Source organism: Diadema antillarum, unplaced genomic scaffold (assembly GCF_040938485.1).
Source record: "Diadema antillarum isolate AM-2024a unplaced genomic scaffold, OU_Dant_1.0 seq00001208_RagTag, whole genome shotgun sequence".
Classification (NCBI taxonomy): Eukaryota; Metazoa; Echinodermata; class Echinoidea; order Diadematoida; family Diadematidae; genus Diadema; species Diadema antillarum.
In genome coordinates this window covers 164,191-188,867 of record NW_027272001.1, presented here as the reverse complement: position 1 = coordinate 188,867, position 24,677 = coordinate 164,191, and the positions used below count along the sequence as shown (strand labels likewise).

General features: G+C 39.6%; 1 protein-coding gene across 1 annotated transcript in view; it reads right to left on the bottom strand.

The window, feature by feature from the left end:
- Positions 1 to 24,677, bottom strand: part of LOC139744764 (tripeptidyl-peptidase 2-like) — a 46,494-nt gene that overhangs the window by 17,763 nt on the left and 4,054 nt on the right. The window contains exons 5-20 of the mRNA XM_071655186.1: positions 24,097 to 24,194; positions 23,537 to 23,757; positions 22,978 to 23,054; positions 21,305 to 21,432; positions 19,977 to 20,076; positions 18,480 to 18,613; positions 16,347 to 16,477; positions 15,035 to 15,206; positions 13,990 to 14,147; positions 12,851 to 13,028; positions 12,084 to 12,355; positions 10,936 to 11,036; positions 9,988 to 10,084; positions 9,167 to 9,304; positions 7,618 to 7,941; positions 1,762 to 1,830 (exon numbers count right to left, since the gene is read on the bottom strand). Coding sequence (XP_071511287.1) covers positions 1,762 to 1,830; positions 7,618 to 7,941; positions 9,167 to 9,304; positions 9,988 to 10,084; positions 10,936 to 11,036; positions 12,084 to 12,355; positions 12,851 to 13,028; positions 13,990 to 14,147; positions 15,035 to 15,206; positions 16,347 to 16,477; positions 18,480 to 18,613; positions 19,977 to 20,076; positions 21,305 to 21,432; positions 22,978 to 23,054; positions 23,537 to 23,757; positions 24,097 to 24,194 — 2,398 coding nt within the window. The remainder of the gene's footprint in view (positions 1 to 1,761; positions 1,831 to 7,617; positions 7,942 to 9,166; positions 9,305 to 9,987; positions 10,085 to 10,935; positions 11,037 to 12,083; positions 12,356 to 12,850; positions 13,029 to 13,989; positions 14,148 to 15,034; positions 15,207 to 16,346; positions 16,478 to 18,479; positions 18,614 to 19,976; positions 20,077 to 21,304; positions 21,433 to 22,977; positions 23,055 to 23,536; positions 23,758 to 24,096; positions 24,195 to 24,677) is intronic.

Here is a 24,677-nt window from a genome sequence, read left to right as displayed (position 1 = left end):
GCAAAAATTTCTGGGTTCACACTACCAGGTACCTCATTATGCCACAAATGTTTTGGAGGAAAACTTTATGACAACTGATCAGCTGAGCCCTGTCCACAGAAGCTTGTGAATATGCATGTCACATGGATGAATTGAGCAATTCCATTGGTCGAAATGACAAGGGAATTATACCACTGGCGTGGTACACCAGTTAAAATTTCTCCCTGCTCCCGATGGTCAGTACTAACAACAGCCTGAAGGTCTTGTAAAAAGGCTACAAAGAGAGCTACACTACACTATACCTGTCCCATTCATTCCAGGGACTAAAAAGAAAAGGAACTTCAAATGCTTTAATCTATTTTTCTGAATGGAATGTCTGGTAACCTAGAGCCAAAACCTGGTAAACACTTGTCTGATTGAAAACGACAAATTGATACGTTTGTCATATGGAGACTTGAGAAGGCTTGCCAATGAAGGCTCGTCCCTTCAGTAGATTAAAAATGTATATGTGACAACGAACATGAATTATGGAGATACACAAACATAAATTCATATATGCGGCTCCCTGTTCACACACACACACACATACACACACACACACACACACACACACACACACACACACACACACACACTTTCTCTCTCTCTTTTTATCTTTCTCTCCCCATCCTCACCCTTCCAAAAGTAGATAAAATTCCCAGGGGTTAGTTGACACTGAAACCTTCTTCTGTTTAATTTCTGCATAATATTTAGAACAAGTGAGTGGATACATCTTACAAGGCAGCAGCTGCAAAAAGTGTTTTTGTCTTTTGACACTTCACACATCCGAGATAATCTTTCAGCATTGTTGTATCTTCTGCAAACACACACATATATATACAAATACACACATATATGTCCACATCCACACACATAAAGACATCTCCCCCCCCCCCCACACACAAACACATCCACAAACCAGCATCCTGCAGTTTGAAAGGCAAGTGTGTGGGTTAGATGATGCAGTTACTTTCTTATATTGAGGTTCAGCATTTGCATGCAACACGGCAAACAAGAAGAACACGTTTGGAAAGGACAACAATTGATGGCAAGGCTTGGGTGAAAAGAGGGTTTGGTACGCCACACGAGGAAATGAGCCACTCAAGGTCTTGAACAAATTACTCTGACCAATTCACCATGTAGAAGTGCTAATATATTCCTTGAGGCCAACGGATGCTACTTATCATAACAAGAATATCACAATGAAATTCCTTCGTGTTTTGAATCGACTTTGGTGATTTAAGCCCAATAACGTGAAACGGAACTATCCTGAGATCTTTGAACACTAGACAGTTTCTCCGCACATGCAAATCTACGGAACAAAATAAAGATTGACCTGCTGCATCCAGAATTCTAACCAGGATTCGTTCTCCCATCTGATGCCATTTTGGGCAATCTGACACACTAGTCTCTTAAATCATCACTTTTTATAGAACACATTCAGTAGTCCTTTTTTAGCCTGTCATCGTGCATCTTTTTCTTTCTTTTCTGATAGCCTTCTTACTTTGGATAGTAAATTGGTAACAGATTGCAAAAACAAAGCCACCAAACAATGACGCTTGACACTGTGTAACAAGTGCAGCACATAGAGAAAGCTGTACTGCACCTCAGCAATACTACAACATTTACTGCTTCAATGTAACAAGATGCCATGATTTGCAAATCATCTTCTGTGCTTTCTCCTTTATTTTTCTCTTCTTTTTTTTTTTTCTTGCATTTTCTTTGCTTCTGAACAAAACTTACGGGCTTCAATCCCATGTTCCTTTTTCCCTCTGACCAAAAGCCTGCAGCATGACCTCGCTTGCCCCTAACCTACAAAGGTCAAAGGTCAAAGGGGGAATGGGGGTAGAACAAACATGTAACCGCAAGGCACAATATATGGCAAAAGTATATCTATCAGATATATCATGAATCCATGCACAAACATTCCAACACAATGTAGTCTGCAAGGCTAAATTACTTGCCATTCGATATGTGGTTAGCCATTTTATACATAGACATGTTTGTACATCATATTTGTAAGGTTATGTAACAAATATGATAGATGTGTTAGAAAAACACATGTTAGCCATTCCTTAATAGTTACCACACAAAAAAAAAGAAGAAGAAGAGCTGTTTAAGGGGTATATCATTCATCAAATAGACTGCTTCATTCCAATTCATGACATACAGTTGTACTTGGTGACTTTATCACTTAAAGAATCAGAATAGCATATCAGAGAGCAGTAAAATATTCATGTATCACAAGTGCGATACTCGAGTCATGCAAAAATCGAGGACCCACACTCACACTCCAGCAGGTGAACTTATTCTTTCTCCTGCATATACTGTATCTGCATTTCACAGAGAGACAGCATAATTCAATATTCCTAGTAGAAACGGACTGTAGGTAGCTTAATTCTCCCCCCCTCCCCCCCCCCCCCAAAAAAAAGGAACTCAAATAAAGTTTTTGAGTAGTCAATGTTTTGAACTGTCTAAAGCATCTAGTGTATACACAGCACAAGGCTCAGGCTAATTTGTAGACATGCAGATCAGCTCAATGCTAATGCAAAATACACATGTAGATGGCTGACCTATGTCCAGAAACACCAAGAAATCCTTACAAAATTTTGCAACATAGTCCAAGAGTTCTTGAATGATTACAATACAGCATTTGGTTGATCTCACAACCATAATGTTATATCTTTTTCTAATGGATAAAATGTTTCAAAGTTTTCCGTTTGACCTGCAAAATCTAATTAGTCCCATGGAAAAAACAAACAAACAAAATTTGTAGCTATATATTCTGAGCCCTATGCATTCTCATGCAGTACAGACCAAAAGATTGGATGATTTTTAGAACCAAAGAAAGTAGACATAACAAAGACGCACAGGATAGAGTCAACTGGACAGGTGGATATACCTGAATTGATTAATGAGCAAACAGAGCAAGCGATTTGGATGCATAGCTCAACAGGATGGACAACAGTGCAGGAATAGATGAGCAGAACAAGATAGAGAATATATAGCAGGAGAGAATATATAGCAGAAGAGAATATATAGCAGAAGAGAATATATAGCAGAAGAGAATATATAGCAGGAGAGAATATATAGCAGAAGAGAATATATAGCAGGAGAGAATATATAGCAGAAGAGAATATATAGCAGAAGAGAATATATAGCAGGAGAGAATATATAGCAGGAGAGAATATATAGCAGAAGAGAATATATAGCAGAAGAGAATATGAGAGAATATTTAGCAGGAGAGAGAGAGATAGGGATATCGAGAGACAATTAGACATATTGACAAATAGACAAATGGACAGGATAGAAGGAATACAAGATAGACTAGGAAAAAAAAGTGGGAGTAAGAGTGAGAAGAAAATAGATATAGAGAAAATTGAAAGAGAAAGAGAAAAGAAGTGGAGAGATATACAAATATATATGGTACATATATAGAAGTGACAAAGAGAGAGAAAATAGGGTTAACATAAGGACAAAAGGACCACCGTGCTACATGGTATATCATATTGAAATCAAAATGAAAGAATGTTCTTGTGGTATGTCAAACCCATTTCAATATATTCCATCCCTCTCAACACACATTTCTGCTGGCTTATCACAACAACAAAAAAGGAAGAAATATATTACAAAGTCACTGAATGCAGTCACATTTATCAGGAGCCTGCATTCACGAATTAACACAAAGTATCAACAGATACAGCAGAACATACATCAAACAAAGACAGAATAAATACCTTGGGTAAATGTCATTGACAGTTATGGCCTTTAAAGTAAGAAAGTTTCATTTACCTGGTATCTCATTTGTCATGACTGCTTATTGACATCTCTACAAAAGATATTGTTAGTTTGAGCTACAATGAAAGGAGTTATTCAACAGTTTGCGAATTCTGATTGTAGGGTTGCCAACATTCAGCTATCAAAATCAGGGAGATCACAGATTCCAAACAGCTAATCAGGGAGAAGAGTGTAATGTGTGTTGTAGGAGTCTCATGAGCAAAACTATATGTAAGTCTCGCGAATCAATGAGACGTTTGAATTCTCTTATCTGGATATGAAGAGATTCTTAGGTTTTCAGGAAGCCTCTTGCAGACTAAGAAAAACTTGGCAGCTCTGTGATTGCCACTTTTACCAAAGATCAAAAAAGAGAGGACAGATTCAGTATCATGTAGACATAATCTTTTCCAAAACAAACTACAGGAATAAATTACATCTATCTATCTATACTTATATTTTGATTTATTCTCTTACATTCCTTTCCATTACAAGTTCACATATAGGCAATAAAAACATTAATGCATGATTTACCAAGCCAAATATCAACCTACTTTAATCGATATGTATTGTCATCTGCAATTACTCTGATGTATGCTATGGTTTGAGTAGTGAATAAGACATCAACTGGAAAATGAAATATCAATCTATCTAAATTTCCACTGTATCTATGGGGAAAAAGTCTTAACTATAACTCTACCAAAGCACCGATAAAACATTTGACATCAAGTATCTTTCATACAGACAATCAATGTCATTATGAAATTGTTTTAACACAGGAAATTCTCAGTTTGTTGATATAATGTCTAGAATGTTCTCCTTGGGGCAAAATCAGGAAGAAAAATTGCTAGCAGCATTACATTTTGTTAACTTTTTTTTTTGCTATCACATCACATGTGAAAGTCTGCTCTCAAAGGAAGCTAGTATTTGCTGAGGTAACAATGGTGCAGAAACATGAAACAGCTGAGAGGACGGGGACATCAACACCAACTTGGCAGGGACCCACAGACGGCTTGAAAAACAAACACCACCAAATGGCAACACATTGAGAAAGAACTCCACTTCTTCCTTTAATATAATTTTCCACACGAGAATTACTCTAGCAGTCATTAAAACATAGCGTAATTTGAAAATAAATGGCCACTAATGCCGAAATGTGATTCTTAGTCAATGATACAGTTCCTCCTTTATAGTAACACACAACTGTTTGCATCAGAGCTATTCTGGATGAATGAAAGTGCTTTACACCCACATCAAATGTTGTTTGATCTTTCCTTTATGAATAAAACCCAGTGTGGAAATAATAAAGATTCACTTCAGCATGAAAATGGCAAAAGAAAACAAACTCTTCAAAGAATCACAAGTGGAATCTACTCCAGCTTAAGTCATGTTTTCCATGACAACATCTTCCTGGTCTTCCTTATTTTAATCTCCTGCCCAATCTCTGGAAAAATATTTATGGGCAATTCACTATCAAGTGCACACCAAGCTTTCCAAAATGGCGAAATGGCAATTTTCTGATACAGTTTCAGTGCAAACTACCAAGTACCATCATTTCTGCACTTGCTCATATCTGAAGAAAACAGGTGCATATTAATGCTGCCACTGTCACTGATTACACAAGATTGCCTAAACATCATAGTCGTGCACATACTCCTGGCCTACAGTAGCTTTCCTCACTTCCATTGAAATTTTTGACAGGACATCAAACAAATGGAAGTGAAGGATATAGGGGAAATAATAAGACAGCGGTGAGAAAACATTTTTGTTGTTCATAGTGTTGATGAGAATGATCATATCAGTTAAAGAAGGTACAATAACCACACGCTGTTAGGGGTGACGACCCGATCAGTTAAACAACAACAGCAACAACAGACGGTAACACACTATCTCATACACAAACATACAACACACACACACACACACACGCACACATACACACACACTTAAACACGCACACTCAAACACACATTCCGTATATAAGGTGCAAGCATTTATTTTTCGGGCTTAAGGAAAATTGCTCTGACAAGTTTGGGGGACCTTGTACCAGGTAAGCTACACACATACAGATATTCAGAAGGCATTTGTCATGAGCTGTGCACAGTTACACATCACTTGACAAGAGAACCATGTACAGCAAACAAGAACTGTACATCAAACCAGACAGTTGACAGACATTTCACAAAGTCACAGGTGGTTCATCCAAGAGTTACTGCAAATGTCCAATTTTTTTTTGCAAAATGAACTTTGATATTGTCAAGATGAGCTGCCAAGTTACAGTGTTATGGATTCATCTGCTACAGATTAGGCATCAAATTTTACATGGTTTACTCTCTTTGCAGATAAAATCTCCTACGAATGAAGGTTCTTTCAAAAGTTGTACTCTCTTTATGTGGCTAACAGTGCCAAAGACAGACCAAAATAAAACTATCTCCATTGCTTTACTCAATGTCACATATATTCAACATACTCAAATATGAAAACGCTGAAGCAAAAATTTCCCTTCCACTCATGAGAAAAACTTGTGATGGCACAGTGAAATCTTCCTCAAGGATCACTTTGACGATGAAACTTTCTGACCTTCTTCCCACTTGCCAAGGGCAACTGAAAACTCACTTTTGGGCAAGTAGAATGAATGGACACTTGCCGGTGAAAAACATGCTAAACATGGAGTCCTTGCCCAAATGCCCAAATGCCTAAATGCCCAAATGTCCACTCGAGCAAAGGGATACTATATTTTTGTTAAGATCTGACTGGGTACATCTGAAGAGTGCTCCTTAATTGTAAACGGAATGAAGATATTTGAACCATGACTCAAACTTGTCAGATCTGAAATGATATATATGTGAGTTGTATGAGCGCTTTCCCAGTGTCATGAGACCCATAAAGTCACATTTTGTATAAATTTACCATGTGGTTATTAGATTTCTCTAGCTGATCGCAAGAAACTGGCTACAAGCCAGGATGAGTGATTGGTTCAGTTGGCCTGCATCATGGTCAGAATTACAGACCACTGCATACGTGCACCTTCTTAGTCAGACCTGACACACGTTACCCCTAAACAACAATTTGGTCTGTCAAAATATCATTTGGATGAAATCACAGGGCACCATGAATTTCTTGGGAGCATTGGAAGGATATGGATCTAACACGCAGAGCAACAAATTACTGTTTGTCGGGAGAACGCTCCAGTGGTTATGTAAATTACGATGGATTCTTCTTTCAGGGATAATGAAACAGGCTCTCTCTCAAACAATGAAATTGTCTCCGTCCTGCAGACGAGGGCTTTTCCTCCTCACACCTCTGCTTTTAAGTGATTTAATATACCCTGAACTGTCACATCATTCTAAACTGATACATTGGAATGTCAAAGACTAAAAGTGAATGTCTTCTCACACAAATTCAATGGTTTGCTGACAAAACATGTCCATGATCATTTTTCTGACGTTAGCTTTCCTATTTTTTGCTTTCGATTGTAATGATTTTTCATCCCTAAGATGTCTGCTTTGCTACAGCTATGTTGACATTTGATTCAAGTATTAAAAAATGTAAAACAAAACAAAGAATTCCCTGTACAAAATAAATCAATTCTCAGAGGGAAATGACAGGTTGATACAATACTCTCAAGAATTTCAAGGTTTGGATGCATACCAAATTTGAAGTATGAAAATTGAGAAGTGTGGAATTTGATGAATGCAAGGTCAAAAATTCCTGCATAATTTGCAACCTCATTTTGAAAAATTCCGCAGAGGGGGAAAGTGTTTGTGAAACAAATCTTTGCACAGACACCTATACGTTAATGAATGAATACAATGCATCACTCACTTTTTTGCCAAGCTCACTCTTGGCGAAGGTGACCGTGCCCGTCAGGATTTGGCCCAGGCTGGCCCCCTTGGGGAGCTTGTCGTCCGGGATGGGCGGGATGAAGATGGGCACGCAGCCGCCCCGGGACACCGTCACCGTGGAGCCAAACTTGGCCTTGCCGGCGAGGGCGCCGTTCACTGTCTGGTAGACGTCCACAGAGAGACTGGAGGAGAGTTTCTGGTCGATGAGGAGCACCATGTCTCGTAGTTTGTCCAGCATCTCCTTGCGTTCGTGGCGGACCTGGAGCCTCAGCGTGTAGTCCCCCTTGTCTAGCTTTAATGTGTACTGGAGTCACAAGGGGTTGGGGAAGAGGGGGGGGGAGGAGGGGGAGGAGGAGAAGGATATAGAGGAGGAAGAGGAGGAGAAGGAGAGGGATGGAGGGTGTGGGAGGAGAAGAGGAGGTAGAGGGAGAGGAGGAGGGTGAGAAACAGGAGGAGGAAGAGAAGGAAGAGGAGGAGGAGGAGGAAGAGAAGGAGGGGAAGGAAATTGATGGAGGAGGTTGAGGGAAGGGAAGAGAAAGAAGTAGATGAAGAGGAGGAGGAAGAGAGGGAGAGAGGGAAGAGGAGGAGGAAGGAGAGGAGGACGGGTAGGAGGAGGGAGAGGATGACGGGCAGGATGAGGAGGAGGAGGAGGAGGAGGAGGAGGGTGAGAGGTGAGGAGCGGGGAAGAGAGAGGATACAGGAGGGAAAAGAGATGGGGAATGAAGGAGAGGAGAGGTACGAGAAGGCAGGAGGGAAAGAGGGAATGGGAAGAGAGAGGGGAAGACAGAGAAGGGGAAGGGAGGATAAATGAAAAAGGAGGGAGGAGACAGGGAACGGAGGTTGAGAGGGAATGGGTGGATAGGAGGTGGAAGGTTTAGGAAGAGAGTGGGGCAAGAGGGAGGAGGAAGGTATGGATGGAGGAGGAATGAGAAGAGTAAAGAGGGAGGGGATGAATTACAAGAAAGGGGATAACAGACACAGGTCCTTTGTTTTTTAAAAGTCCTATTTAGCAACAATTTTTCAGCTAAAGATTGACTTCAAAAAGTATTGATAACAACAGAATCTATTACATATGTGAAATACAGCACAGACGAGTCATTACATAATTTACCAGCAGTGAAAATTTAGAGGGCTCAACAACTTGATTTTGTTGTGAGAAACACTTTCGTGATCAAAATCTACATAACTACTTTGATTTAAAAAATTAGCAGAATAAGATTGCACAAATTTACAGCGTGACACTTCCTCCACCAACATGTTAGCACCTTGAATTTACAAGAGACAACCCCAAAATCTGCACTGCTGTCTTCTTTCCAAATACATTAATATCATGAAATACAAATATATCCCAACATTATTAGCAATTCGTAACAAATATGAGCCAATTCCAAGCGTCTTTACAATGATATGGGATTGAGGATCACAATGAAGCTGTTGTTCAAAATAAAGCGAATCTCATTGTGCTGGAGGAAACTCCATGATGCTTTGGCTAAAAAAGGGTGACTCCGTCAGATGTCAGACGTGCTCACCTGGTGAGGGTAGGCGTCGCCCGAGCCCATGTAGCGCTTGTTGCCGTCAAACAGCATCCAGAGTTGGCTCTCGTACTCCGACTCGTAGAGCAGATCACTCAGGAGTGGACAGTTGGGAGTGATTTCTGATGTCTTGCTCTGTCAAGCACACAGAAAAAGAGCTCCAAATCATATTTGTGTCTGCCCGGCTCAAATCCCACAAAGAGTAGGCCAAAGTGAATTCCCACATTTTTACACAGTTTGAAAGAGTGAGTTCCCAGCTTTAAAATGATATAATTATAACTTGTTGAAATTGGTGAAATTGGACCATCCGAACCCATTCAAAAAGTGATTGAAATATAAGAGAGTTAGGTGGTGCAGTTTCATACAAAAGGGAGAAAAGGGCGTCCAGTGCAGAAGTATCCAAGAAAAAACCTGGTGAAAGCAACACCTGTCCCCTCAAAAAATATGGTCCAGAAAAAAAACTAAAATGCGAACAAAGTTATAAGTAAAGTTTGTTTCAACAAATAAAATATCTAGGTACTAAAATTATTATCTGCATATATCCTTACATACTTGATTTGTTCAGCCATAATGAAATTTGTTATAGAGTGTATATAATAATGCCTCTGGCAACACTTCATGGCGGAGGCATAACAATACCAAAAAAAAAAAAAAAATTGGCCAGTCCGAAGGACTTTGCTATAATTACAGTTGCCTGTACAACACTGATTCTCCATGCGGAGGAGAAGGTAAAAATGCCTTTATATGACACAGAGTTTAACAGTGCTTAGTCTCTCTGCATAGTCCTCTTCAGTAAACACTTTTAAACCGTCCAGTACCTGGTGGAAATTGTACGTAAGGATGAGCTCATAGATCTGTCTGCCCTTTGGTAGCACATCTCTGGAACCCAGTGGACGGAACTCGCAGTCATTTGGCCTGCAAGGAGGGAAACAATCATTAAAACTTACATGAAATTAAACGCTATTATAAAAGCACAACAATCAACCATATATACAACATAACTTCAAAATCAAAGAAGATGATTCATCATAATCTGAGAATCACACTTCTCCACTGAACTCTTTCCTCTCCATCCAAACCCAATCTGATATTCTTTGGTGAAATGAAGCACCTCAGTACATCTAAGTTTGCAAGAATGGGATGCCCTCAGACAAATTCAAAATTCACAGCAAATAAAGTGCAAACATCCATAGGAAGTACACCTACGATGGGAAGCTCTACTTGCTGTTTCTCAAATCAGCAAATACAAAGAGACATAATCAGATTCACTGTGTTTTCTGATGTATTACAAGTAGAACTATACTGTATTAAAAAAAAACAAACTAAACTAAACTAAACACAAGAAAACATAACAGTGATGATGTAGCAAATGTATGTCCTACATCTTTGATCTGCGAATGAAATATTGAGAGACGAAAAATTCTAAAACAACATCATCATCTCTGGTCAATTTTTCTGATTCTCAGCTGAAAGTGTATTTGTTTTGGTATACATTACTGATGTCCTATCATTCAAATGTGCACTGACACCATAAAAGACATCAATATGATAATTGATGCATTTCTAAATAGATAATGGCAAAGCTCTAGATAATGTGTGCATATTTACAACACAGTTGTTTTCATTCAATGTCTGTCAACACCTGACCAGATCACTGTGATAACAGGTAACAGGGACTGATTCTGAGAATACTAGTAGCCTGTAGAGTCCAGAATACCAATCAAACTATAACAAGCACAAGAAGCTGCATGGCCTGTTCCATTTACCTGAGGGGTTGGACACAATTCTTGATGGAAATGGAGGGACTGAGCTCTTCCACCCTGAGATTGGACTTGACAAAGAGTTTCCTCACACCATTTGCAGCATGCTGTCAGTGGAAAAAAAAGGGGAGAGCAGATGTATCATATGATGCTGTATGTGTTGAAAGTACATGTAATAGCGCCCCCTTCTGGCAGCTAGTGCAAGCAGTGTGAGATATGAACTGAACTGGACTGAAATGGTCAGTGAGTAGCAGTGCTGCGATTAGCACATTGGCACATGGCATGTTAACATTCTAAGCGTATCATACACATGGTGACACACAGACAGATGGTACACGTTAACATGGTTTACTGATGAGGTTCAGAATCCCTCTCCTGTTTCTTTGCATATATAGGGATGTAGACTTCTAAATCACTAGAAACAGGCGAAGAGTTTTCACGGAATTCGTTCAGCCTATGGACTCTCGCACGAAATCTTATACATAGAGTCTCCTTTGAGTAGAGTTTGCTTGCGAACATGGATGACGGATAGCAAGACACTGCTGATTGCAATGAACCAATGATTTCAGTAGAAACTTTTGTCTTCTGTCTTCTTGACTTCACCGTACATGAATGAAGTCAGGCTGTTTTACAAATAACAATGCTGCATGGCCTTTGAACACACAGCTCAGCTTTATTAAAATAAAGTGGAAATATATATTGCATGCCTTTCCATCGATACTAGACCAGGCAGGGCACATGGCAATTTGGTGAATTTTTTTTGCTTATGTTCAAATACCTACGGACTCAAGGGGAATAATGGTGTGCAACTCAGGCATGCTACACTGAAAAGCTAATGCTAACACAAATAATCAATCACTGTTGTCTATCCCATTAGGCTCAACCATGAAATTCATTGATATGTTGATTCATTCAGTCTCATATTCATCTATTTTTCATCCACTCACCAATTGATTGATTGCTTGATTGATTTATCTACTCAATAATTCTCTTTCCTCTAATACACTTTCACATATAAAGCAGCATTTCCTCTTCACAAACATGAGTCAACAGACCAATGATGTAGTCAACATATCAGATACTTTCATTGATACTCTCAAGGTCTACGACACTGGTGCCAAGGTTCTGGGGCAGGAGGGGTTGAGCGGACCTACCATCTCAACTGTCTTCTCGCTTGGCGTCAGGCCGTGGAAGGACAGGCTGTACTTGACCTTTGACCTGCCCAGGCTGGCCCACCACTTGGCCACAGTGAACTCCATGGTCTGGCCCGGGTGGACGGCGAAGGAGTGCTGGACCTCGCACTGCTCCTGCAGGGCCAGGAACTTGTAGAACTCGTTGTTGCGGTAGGCCGTCTGCGGCTGGAGCTGGACGGCGTGGAGGACGAACCTCGAGGACTGCTCCTTCTCTAGCAACATGATGCTGACCTCTGTTTGGGGTCGGAAGTATACGTAGGGATGATTTAGCAGAAGCAGAGTGAACTCATAATGCGAAAGTTCTACTAACTGCAATATATTTGGCAGTATAATCTATCTAATTCTATAATTACTGCAGGCAACAATGACACATATGATCCCTGGGATGACAAGACTTTTTACCTCAATATCATGAATTTTCAAGAAAACAAAAAATCTGATTTGTTTTTGCAACACTTTCACAAAATGAGATCAATGCTGATGTGAAATTATGTAAAAACATTGTTTGAGATTACATTATGCCAACTTGGATACAAGGTCTTGCCACTTAATGGACAATATGGTGGCAGTACTATTTCTTATCAACGTTCTTGACAGGGACAGGAAAATAACAAATTTTGCAAAAATTGACAGAGAAACTGCACCAAACGCCTGACGGAAACCAGCAACAATGACAAATTCTACAAAAATCCTCCTTCAATGGTTTTTTTTTTTTGTTTTTGCCCTACCTGCCCATGTTGAGCCCTCTGGCACCTTGACGAAATGGCGCTTCACTTGGCCCGACTTGAATTCCACATCGCTCCACTCCACGTCGATTTCGCCCTCCAGAGAGCGCGGCTTGAGGACGGTGACGGGTATTCTGAACAGGGGACCCTTGCCCGGTTCGTTGACGTCGTACCCACACACCTGGACACAGTCGGGACACAGACGTTTGATTCAAAGACAAATGACATGATTTACCACCAGTATTGGTAATATTGGTTCTTTTCAGCCCATATTCTTGAAAATCTTCTTCATAATTGGACAACTGGCTTCTGAAAAATATGCTTTAAATTCGACACCATACTGCTTCCCTAATTCTAATGAGTAAGCAAGGCACATCTAATTTTTCTTTTTTAAAGTACTTTGGGTACCTTTCATCTATATCACTTCCGTAATAAATATTGCATCATTATGAAACAATACAGTGAGCTTATCATTAGTGTCTCCTACAGATATATACTCCTGGGCCCTGTTTCATAAAGCTGTTTGTAAAGGTACGAACGACTTAAAAACGACTGGTGATAAGTTTGTGTGTGCTATACTTAGCAGAAATTAAATAATTCAGCACGAGAACTGATCCCCAGTCGTTCTTGAGTCATTCGTAACTTTAAGAACAGCTTTATGAAACCCCCACCTGATATCTCAGACACATTGAAGGAAGGAGAGCACAGAATATTAGAGGAGTTTAACTTTTCTCATTACAAATACAGCATGCAATCTAAAATGAAATTTCACAGGTTCTATCCTGATGAATACTTTCATCTGCAAATATGATTTTGCGGTAACTTGCGAGGAATTGCCAAAAATAAAACTCCAGACTAGGCAAAAGCATATATTTTCTCATGAAGACATGTGACTGATAATCATAATTGTATGGTATTGATTGTTTGGTAGTCAAAAAACATTCATTTCAAGCCATTACTATCTCCATGACATGATTCCTTTCTTCCTCATCATAACCATTTCCCACTGACTTACAAGGAGCAGGAAATACATTATGAATATACACAAAAAAAATAGCATATACAGCATAAAATTGTAGCTCACTTTAAAAAGAATGATTACAACAACATGTTCCTATGGGGTCACAGGCAGGTAACCGTACCTCAGTGTAGTGAGCCCCTTCTGGTAGACCCCTGGGGTCGACCTTCAGCGATATCGACCTCGACGTGTTCATGATGACAAGGTGTGAGGGCGCCTGCACCCAGGGGGCCTCCACGACCAGCGCCACGTGGAGACTGAATGCTATCTTTTCTTGCGGGTCTGTGACAAACAAAACAAATGGCATTTGCAGAAGAGTCTCACTTCATACTAAAATACTACTGGATATGATATTCCATAACATCAGACTTTAATAGTCTTACAGTGACTATACAGTAAAACGAGAAATTTTTTAATGCATGAAGCTTTTGCAAATTTCACGAGGAGCCAAGATTTGTTAAATTAGAATGCACACGAAAGTGTTTTGTCTACAAAACACATTGAATGCCAGCAGCGATTTGCAAAAGTTTCATGCTGCGAATAAAAAGCAGTTGTCTCCAATTTGCAAAAGATTCAAGCCCCGAATGTTTCTGGTTTTACCGAATTCAGAGATTTTGGGGCAATTTGCCGCACCATGTTTGTTACAGTCAATGTGATATGCTATCACAGTATCAAAATCTTTGTTGCAATGTCACAATGCTCAACAGCGTAAAAAGCCATTTCAATTTTACAGTATAAAGTCCATGACGTTCTCCTGCGATATTAGTCGACCTCACAAGCTTAATCATTTCTGAGGTGTCTTTATTTCAACTGAAGGTACCTTTTATTTCTGCACAGCTTCTTGATCGTCATAACTTTGAAATACAATATATCACACTGGAAGTAGGGGTAGTGCTCATAGTCAATATAATGCAAGTCAACCCTGTGGGCTGAAACTTACCACACCACAGTGCTTTCTTGCATTACACATAATATGGGCAGTACTTTACTATTCAGACACAACTGACTGATTAGCATTCCCTCACAATTTTTGAAAGCCTAAAATGGCGACAGGTACGATCTGTCTATATCTGCTACAGTGATTATCTGCGCTCTCCACATGTACGCCTAGTTTCTGCGCTGATGTGAATCGATGCATTCCCCATCTTCTTCCTCCATCCCAAACTCACCTGCCGTTTCCACAAACTCCGGCTCAATGGACACATTGCACTCCCTCGTCTTGTTGAGAATAGACGTCTCCCTGAGGTAGATGCCCCGCCCACCCTCAAACGATATGTTGAATTTGACGTTGCGCGTCACGCATCTTGAATATTCCTGAAGGTATTCGAATGCCTTGACAACCTGCATGTGTACAACACAAAGTCATTTAATATCATTTTGATCAAAAGCAAATGAATACTGCTAGATACATCTTGAATATGTACAATGTATCTAGTGGTATGAATACTACTACACACATCTTGAACATTTCTGAAGGTATTTAAATGTCTTGACAAATTAAGTGTGTGTGTGTGTGTGTGTAGTGTGTGTGTACAACACAAAGTCATATAATATTACTTTGATATGAAGCAAATGAATACTGCTCCATACATCTTGCATATTTCTAAAGGTATTCAAATGTCTTGATGACCTCTGTGTGTACAATAGCAAAGTCATTTAATATTACTTTGATCCAAAGCAAACGAATCACGCTAGATACATCTTAAATATTCCAGACAGTATTCAAATGCTTTGATGACCTATGTGTGTGTGCAACACAAAGTACGACGTCCATGCACTTTCATTTGATATGACTTTGATATGAAGCAAATGAATAGGTAAATCCACACTCCTTACGTAAGAATGTAGGAATTTACCATTATGTATGTTACAATCAAACTGATATGACGATGTAGCTTTTATAATACTGTGATGTAAGATTTCCACTACGAGCAATCACAACCTTGTTAAGAGTTTGAAATTACAGTTATTAAAAAAAGCAGAAAGACACAGATTATAAGGTTCCAACAAACTATTAATTTCATTTTTGTAAGTAATGTAATTTCAAACAACATGGAAATAAACTTTGCTGATTACGATTAGTATTTGTTGATGGTTTCAATTGCTAGAACATTTGACACAAAGTTGACTGAAATTTCAAAGTTTTTCAGGAATGTTCAATGAAAGGAGTAATACAATCAAAGAAAAAGGGCTCACAATATAATATTTTGCCGGTGTTTGCAGTTGCATCTGAATATTTATGTACTCATATCACAAAACTATTACACATTTATACATGAATAAGGCATGCTTATACTCAAATGTCTAAAATTTGCCTTGATAACTCACTAAAAAACAAATGCGCAATGCAAGGAACGTCCATTTCCATTCTTCTCTGCTCTACCACAAAAATATCAGATATGAACACGTGAGTGAGGGTTTCTTGCTTCCTAAACATACGAGTCCGGGTTTGGTGGCATTTACAGCGAAGGACAAACTCACCTGGACTAAACCATATCCCTGCGAGAAGTGCTCCACGTTGTCAAGGACCTGTGCCGTGTTCTCCACGGCCCTACGTATGCTGTGAGGTGTGTACGGTATGGACAGCTTTTTCAGCCCCGACAGAATCAAACCTGAGATGAGCAATACATGCATAGGAGATATCAGTTGAGTACATGGCACAGATGAATAGTGAGCCGAGTAGTTATTAAACGGACGAGAGCAACATCCCCCATTCCCCCCCCCCCAAATAAAAAGAGTACAGTGATAAAGGTGCTCTTTGATGGTAAGAGAGATATACCTGACAACTTGAGAATACTATTCATCTGAACAATTGCATTAAGCCAGATGTATGAGACAGCAATAAATGAGCAGAGAGACTCATGGAAAGTACCAACACTAGCACAAAAAAAGGAAGAAAAGAAAGGAAATTCAAATCAAACAGGACCTAAACTCAGAAGGGTCCTTGTAAAACCAATATGGTTGTTTACAAAACACACTCATTTTCATCTTGGTTGCTCACTTGTGCTAATTATATTGATGTGCAGTGTTCCTCCACAGGTGAAGTTAGTATTCTGTTGTTACCTCCGCCAAGGGAGGAGGTTATGTTTTCGTTACCGTTGGTTTGTTCGTTAGTTAGTTCGTTAGTTAGTTAGTTAGTTGGCAGTGATCCGAGAATTATTGGGGAATTTATGAAGGATTTTTGACATTTTGGCAGGTAGGGTCAGTGAACTTGGGAGTTCAGGCTGTGCGTATTTGAGGTTTGCCTGCGCGCACTAAAGTGCTTGCTCTAGTTTCTGCTGGGGTGAGGCGCGCCGTGCAGCTGAGGGTTTATGACGTAACAAAGGCTTCTATATTGGGAAATCAGGCAACTTTCAGCACACAATGCAGTACGTATGGGTGGAAATCACTGATATCTCTACGGAAGAACAAGATCAGTGGTGAAAATGATTTGCATGCTTGGCGGAGGTCTGCACTCTCAGAGTGCTTCTCTAGTTTTTCTTTTCTTTTCTTTTCAAAAGTGCTGGAGCCTGTTATAATCGTAACCTGTCATTAGTGGCCACCTGTCCATAGTGATCATTTCTGCTTATCCTTTGCCTGGCTCTACTGAGTATGTTTGACAGTATCTGAAATATCAGTCACTGATTAATGTCTTGTTACACATCGATGAGCAGAGACAAGAATATGATGGAAACATCATTAGCCTGCATTGCTACTGAAACTGGGAGAGACACATTACTGTCTCTGATGTATTGGTATCTGAGGTGAGGATCAAGCATTGTACCCATATGTACAGAGATGCTAACTCTCCTGTTTTGTGGCCATTTTCACAAAATCTCCTGCTCCTCCACTTGAGGTTCAATTTCTCTCACTCTAGCTGTGCAAGATGCTTTTCTCCTACCTTAAATTCAACTTTCGCCTGTCCAATTTTACTTGACATAGTACTATGTTCAAAAATACGGCTAAGATAGCACCAAAGAGTATCTGCAACACTGGAGCCTCCAGGACCCAACAGAGGGCCCATGGACCCTGCGAAGGGACACTGTGTATCACACTTGTATTGTGCCCTTTGCGCTCATACTATTGTGCACATTTTTGTGCGATCAGTCTCCAGTTTGCTTGGGGATCCAGGCAAGAGAATCTCCAGTTTAACCCTATTCCCACCAGGGGAGGGGGGCCATTTTGGCCCCCCCCCTCCCTCGACGTTTCGCGTTATTATTCCGCAACGCGTGATGCTAAAAAAAAAAGAGTAAAAACAAAGAAATACATAAGAAATTCAATAAACAATAAAATGCATAAGAAATCATTATGAGGCCGAATTTTTGCTTCAGAATTACTGTTGAGGATATTGAAAAGAATATGTTCACCAAAAATTAGAAGTCTTGGAGCTTTATTTTTATATTTATAGGCAAACAAAATATTTTTGAATAAATTAGCATAAATTAATATAAAATACATAAATTAAAATTTGAAAAATCTAACTATACAGTCCTGTAGATTACGTTGGCCTCTACCTTAGTGCAAACTTTCGTGAGGATCGTGCGATCCACGACTGAGATCTGAAGGGGGGCCAAAAAGGCCTCCCCCCCACCCCCCACCCTAATTTCAAATGCCAATGAGCAACCTATCACTCACCTATACTACCGCAGGCATTCGGCGAGGACATGGACGTTCCATTCATGAGCTGGGACCCTCGTAATGTCCAATTCGGTACGGATGTTATAGCGCCCCCTGGAGCACTGATGCTTACACCTAGAGCGCCATCAACCCTGAAAGATGTAGAAAGAAACAGTCAATGCAATGCCTTAGAAAAGTATACCACACATATCTTTGAAAAAAAAAATGCATGAAAAGGTGCAGATTGAATTTAACATACAATTTGATGCTACAGGTTTTATGATGTTAAAGATCCTACATGCTGAACCCCACCCCCCCCCCCCCAAAAAAAAAAAAAAAATGAACATTCAACTCAATCTCTATAAGCCAGTTCGGGGTTAACTCATGGGCACATCGGTACAAATGACCTTTCTTCTTTCTCAGTTGATTAGGCACTCCACGAGTTTTCAAGCGAGAGAAGGTATTTCAGCTTACCCGACATAACAATTTATGGAATTCATCAGTCATGTTCAAACAAAGAATGAACTTGCGTAGACCAGGTGACCAGAATGGTTCATCAATTAGCACTTTGGAAAGCATCCATTTCATTATTTTGCATTGAATGTATTAACAATCTTTTTCTATTGATACTGTCAAATACCACTTTTGCTGTCAGGTGGATGTGCTGGCAAGCACCAGTCATAATGATCACTTGAATAATCATTACATCACATATGCTTATCTCAGTGAATAAAAAACCAACATGCTCTGCTGGTACAGATGACCTTTTTCTGCTCATGCTCAAAGTGGAACCCCGAACTGGCTTATACTGAAGGTCTGATATTGTACCAGTATATGAAAATTTGGACAGATATTAAGTCACTTGCATTATTAGAATTTCAGTGTATTCCAGCAAAATGGAACAGTATTCAACAGAATCTTCAGTCCAGCACATTTATTTTGGCTTGAGTTGTCTACTAAAACATCACCACTATCATCATCTCTTAAAACTGATGTTACAGATAACTACATATGCAATATAACAGAAGGAAATCCAATTTGCATTTGCTCCTATTCTTCGCAAGAACCACACACAATGACATGTTACATATTTTGAGATGTTGACACGCTTTTTATCAATTTGCACAGCAAAAGAGTAAATCACTGGGGTATACACATGGTGTCTTATCAGGAAACACAGCATGTAACTGACACATGTGGGTATACGTCTGCTTACACTGATGTCATCAATACCATAATTATCACCAACATTATCAGTATTGTCATTGTCTTTTGATGGCAACGTTATCACCACTGCCACTATCAACACCATCATCACCATCACCAAAATCACTATCACTGTTATCAACATCATCATCATCACTGTTGTTACAATAATCATCGTTATCATCATCACCAAAATTACAATCAGTGCCATCATCAACATCCTTATCATTGTTACAAAAATCATCCTCATCATCATCATTGTTACAGTAATCATCGTCATCTTCGTGACGAAGGAGAATGGAAACTTACGTCGGTCCCCGTGACGACCACGTGTATGGCATCCCTGGAAGCTTCTCCCTGAGTGAGTATTCAGCTGCTGACATTTCAGGTGACACGTAGGCACCCACACCTTCACACCGGGATGAAGAGAGAGAACAGACTTTGTCATTTTAGAGGGTGTGTACATTTCTGGTTGAGGAGAGGATTTAGCTTTTAACGTTTTGTGAGATATTCAGAAACCACTCTATGAGATGTCAAAGAGCATGCAATGCTAAGGGGTATCAAAAGTTTATTTGATGAAAATCGGTTTTGAAATGGCTTAGATATCCAAAAACAAGGTGAAACAAAGAGATCCTAATAAAAGGCATGGCCTGTCGCCTTTTAATATTATCACTTTTTTGGATATCTCAGCCATTTGAAAACCAATTTTCATCAAATAAACATTGAATCCTTCTTAAAATTACATGCTCTTTCATATTTCATAAGAGGTTTCTCATTATCTCACTTAGGAATGTTCAAAAGATGAATCCCCACCTCAACCAGTACTAGACAGTCCCTTTAAAGGGACTATGCAATGCAAATGCATGCTGACTTGAACTGATTCATAATTACAAATATGTGGCAAAAAAGAATATCTAAATATATGTCGTATGTTTTATAATAATATTTCTACTATTTTTCTTCAGATTACTTGGATATGCCCACAAAAAAAAAACAACAAAAAAACAAAACTTCAAAACCAAGATTCTGCCACTGCAGCTAGTGACAAGACCTTTCATATTACAAGATTTTGCATGTCTATGTGGGTGCACCAAATGAAATTTGCTTAGTATGAAAGGGCATACATCTTCCCATTTGTGTACATTTCACACAGTAGAATATATTTTCAAACTGTCATTAGATCAATACCAGATGTCACAGCAATGTACCCTTATCAGACATCTTCATCGAGTTCATGGAGAAATTCGAAAATTGGATGATTTGATACTATACTGCACATTGCGAAAGTCTTCGGAATGAACAAGAGAGTTTACAAAGTAAAAGAATACCTTCACACCAGTGGTCATGGTGACCCATCTCATTATCAGCTCAATGAAATATACTCACTGACTGGTTTATATAAATCAAGCAAAATCTACTGTTTTTCTGGTATAGACATTAACCAATATCCACGATATATTACATAGAATATATAATACAGAATGAATATGGCAACATGAGAGAAACATAAGATTCAAATCATTATTTTTGTGGGATCCATTACCCCCCCCCAAAAAAAAAACAACCAAAAAAACAAACAAACAAACAAACAAACAACAACAACAGCAACAATATCTTTTGCCATGTTACAAACTTACCTATAATACTTGAAGTTGTGCCACCAGGACACCCGACTGTGGACAGCGCAGGTCCATTGTTCCCCGCCGAGGAGACGAAAATGATGTTGTGGTTGTTAACCGCTTCTGAGATGATTTCACACACACGGCTGGTCGAGGGATCGGGAGAGTAAGAAGGGATTCACAGGTCAAATACGCCATTATGGTATAAATTGCACATTTTAGTTAATCAGATATAACAGGGAATGTCAGATCATTTGATTTAAATGAGACAGCACACTACATTTGAAAATTGTGATGCCAGAGGAATTCAAGTATTAAAAAGATTATTTGGGGAGGCTCTGAGAAGTATGTATTAAGACCCCATCCCATCCCTCCCCCCCCCCCCCCCCCCCCCACCGTACAGTGACACAGTAAAGCTGGAACAAATATTCAAATAAATGCCTTATACTTCACATTTTCCTTCTCTCTAGTGTAAGTAAATGGATGTTCTTGTGTGAGTAATTTTTCGTGCTCGGTCGAGTCACATGAATTTGGCGTGTTTTTTATTCTATTTAGCGGAATCAAGACATTACACAGTGGTACATATTACAGTACTCTCCGTGTGATCGGGTATCGCTTAAACGGGTACTCCGTTTAATTGGGTAGTAATATCAAAATCAGTTCCAATGCACATTAAAATTACCTGATAATCGGGTTGCCTCTCCGCATAAACGGGTAAATAGTTTTCTTCTAATCTTATTTCTACCCACATTTTATCGCAGATACAATTGTATAACACTACAAGAAATCATGAATGTCAAAATTTTCACGACTAATCGCATTCTCTGCTTAATTTGCAATGAAGACCGATCATTTTGGGAGCGATTTACACATGAAAACACATGTACCAGTACCGACATATTGCCACACGTAAACGAACATTACACATGTAGCTGGCGCTCACAATTGCATAGACAGACAGGAGTTGAACACACTTGCGCTCCTCCTTTGCACCACAACAACATTCACAATACGAGAAGTTTGCGACGAAAATCAGGCCATGCACCAGCACCATAATTGTCATTTTCCCCAGTCACTTCTCGAAAAGTAACCCGATGTTCTACGTGACTAGTGCACGCAAAGAGACGTGTGCATTTCGGAAAACGCCTGCGTGTTAGCGAGAAGTCTATAGTCAAATGACAAAATTTTCTGAAGACATATTTGTCCATAAAACGAGTGTAAATTATTGCTTGTAACTGAGCAAGAATAAGGTATGTACTGAGTATAATGTGCCGTGCAAGCACGCGTGTTAAGCATACGGTGTAGGTTTTTGGTGCAGTGTACGATGCATGTACATACACATTGCGTGTGTCAATTGTGAATTAGAAGTGTTCTTCTGTTAATCGGGTACTCCGCTTAATCGGGTAAGAAATGCTCTGCCCGAGCCTACCCTATTATGCGGAGAGTACTGTACAAGCAAAAATATTTGTGTGCTTTTACCTTTGCGCTAGTTTCTGGTCTTGGGAAATGTGCAAGAATTGTCCACTCTTACAGTAATTCATGAGTCTCCTGAACACTAGCTACAAAGACAATATCTTCATCACTTTTGCTCTCTATAAGCACAATTGCACATTCAATTTGTATTTACACAAACACGAAGAACTAGCCTGGGATTTGAACCCATAACCCAAAGCACTACTAACTGAGCTTACCCTCCGTTAGGCCAGTGTGCTGCCTCACCATAACTGAAGTTGACCAAATCTACCCTGTGATCTATCACAGCTATCATCTGCACAAAAAGAAAAAGGAAAAAGAAAGAAAATGACTGTTACTGTAACATGCCAATCTTACTGCTATATTAATATGCTTAAAACCAGAAAGTTTGGCAAGATGTGATTTTATCCACAAGAATATACAGTATTACTAATAGCAAACTGAGAGTGGACCTGAAAAAAAATGTAACATCAATAACATTTGCATGAGCACTAACAATCAATAGACTGTCATTTCAGTAACACACTAACATTCATGGATATTTTTTCCTTAAGGCTAGTAATGAAACATTTTTATTCACCTGTTGCCTCCCATTTTCTTAAACAGAAATTTATCCTCACATTCGTCAGTTGTTGCTATATAGGGCAAGTCTCTGGCAAAGCTTTGCGATTGTGAAGGGATTCTTTTGTGACCAAAGCATGCACAGAACATGAATTCATAAGAGTTGCTGTTTCTCGCACAAATCTTTCCAGTTTGACAGTGCGATGTTCGACTCACCGCTCTGACCAACGCACTCCCCGTTTCCATGGAGCCGAGACGAGAGTCGCCGATCTTCACGGCCACAATCTGCGCCCCTGGAGCCACACCGTTCTTCTCGGGGTTGTCTGGGAAGTGGGCCGCCGCAATGCCGGCGACATGGGTACCGTGCGAGCCAGAGTTTGTCACTATGCTCAGGACGTTCCCATCATCGTAGATGTTGAGGGAGTAATTCAACATATCTGAGAGGATTCAAGCAGTTTGACATTTCAACATTTGTTTTAATAAAAACATGAATGGAGTCAAACGGGGCCCGAGCTTTCGATCCTAGCAGAATCTTCGTCTGAGGTACAATGACAAACAGGCAGGGAAAGTAATCACATAAACAAAATTTCCAGACATTGTACATGAAAGTCAAGATGGGAGTTCATGTCCCACAACTGAGCGAACTCACTCAGACATTTATTTGGAGAACCTAAACCACAGCTAAACTCAAGTCTCGTTAGTTCTTGACAGTAAAGATGCCATTCATCAATACTGAATAATAGTCCCTGATGAATTCTAGATCACAGTCTACTCACCCAGTGTACTGAGGGTATCATACTGCTTCTCTTCCTTGTAGCTAGCCATCAGAGTGCAGGAGGCCAGGTCACCGGTGGTGGAGGTGTCAACGGCAGCTCTGTAACCATGAGCAGATGGATGGAAGGAAACAAAAGGGGGGGGGGAAGTGAAATGTAATTGTGCAAATTGGCAACAATACCTCAGTGAGTGTCTGTACAAGTGAATGTGGCTTTCCTTTCAATATGTAAACTTTGGTAAAAATTATGAAACCTTACCTAATAACTTGTTGCTGTGTTTTTCTCTTCTATAGAACGTTTCTTCCCCATTATTGTGGTGCGCAAAGTGCTTCATAATGGAGTACTATATTGGTTATTTGAATCACACGTATACCTACAGCATACCATTTTGCCCTGCCTCAGCATCAAAATATGAGGTGTGAGAAGTTTGCTTCCACAATACAAATTTTACACATTGTACATAGCGTAAATAATGAAAATTAACTAAAACCAGAATACAATTTCAAACAATGATCAGAGAAGAAACATGTAAGGGTCTCAATGAACAATGGACAGTGAAAACAATGTGAACAATTTTGTGCTTT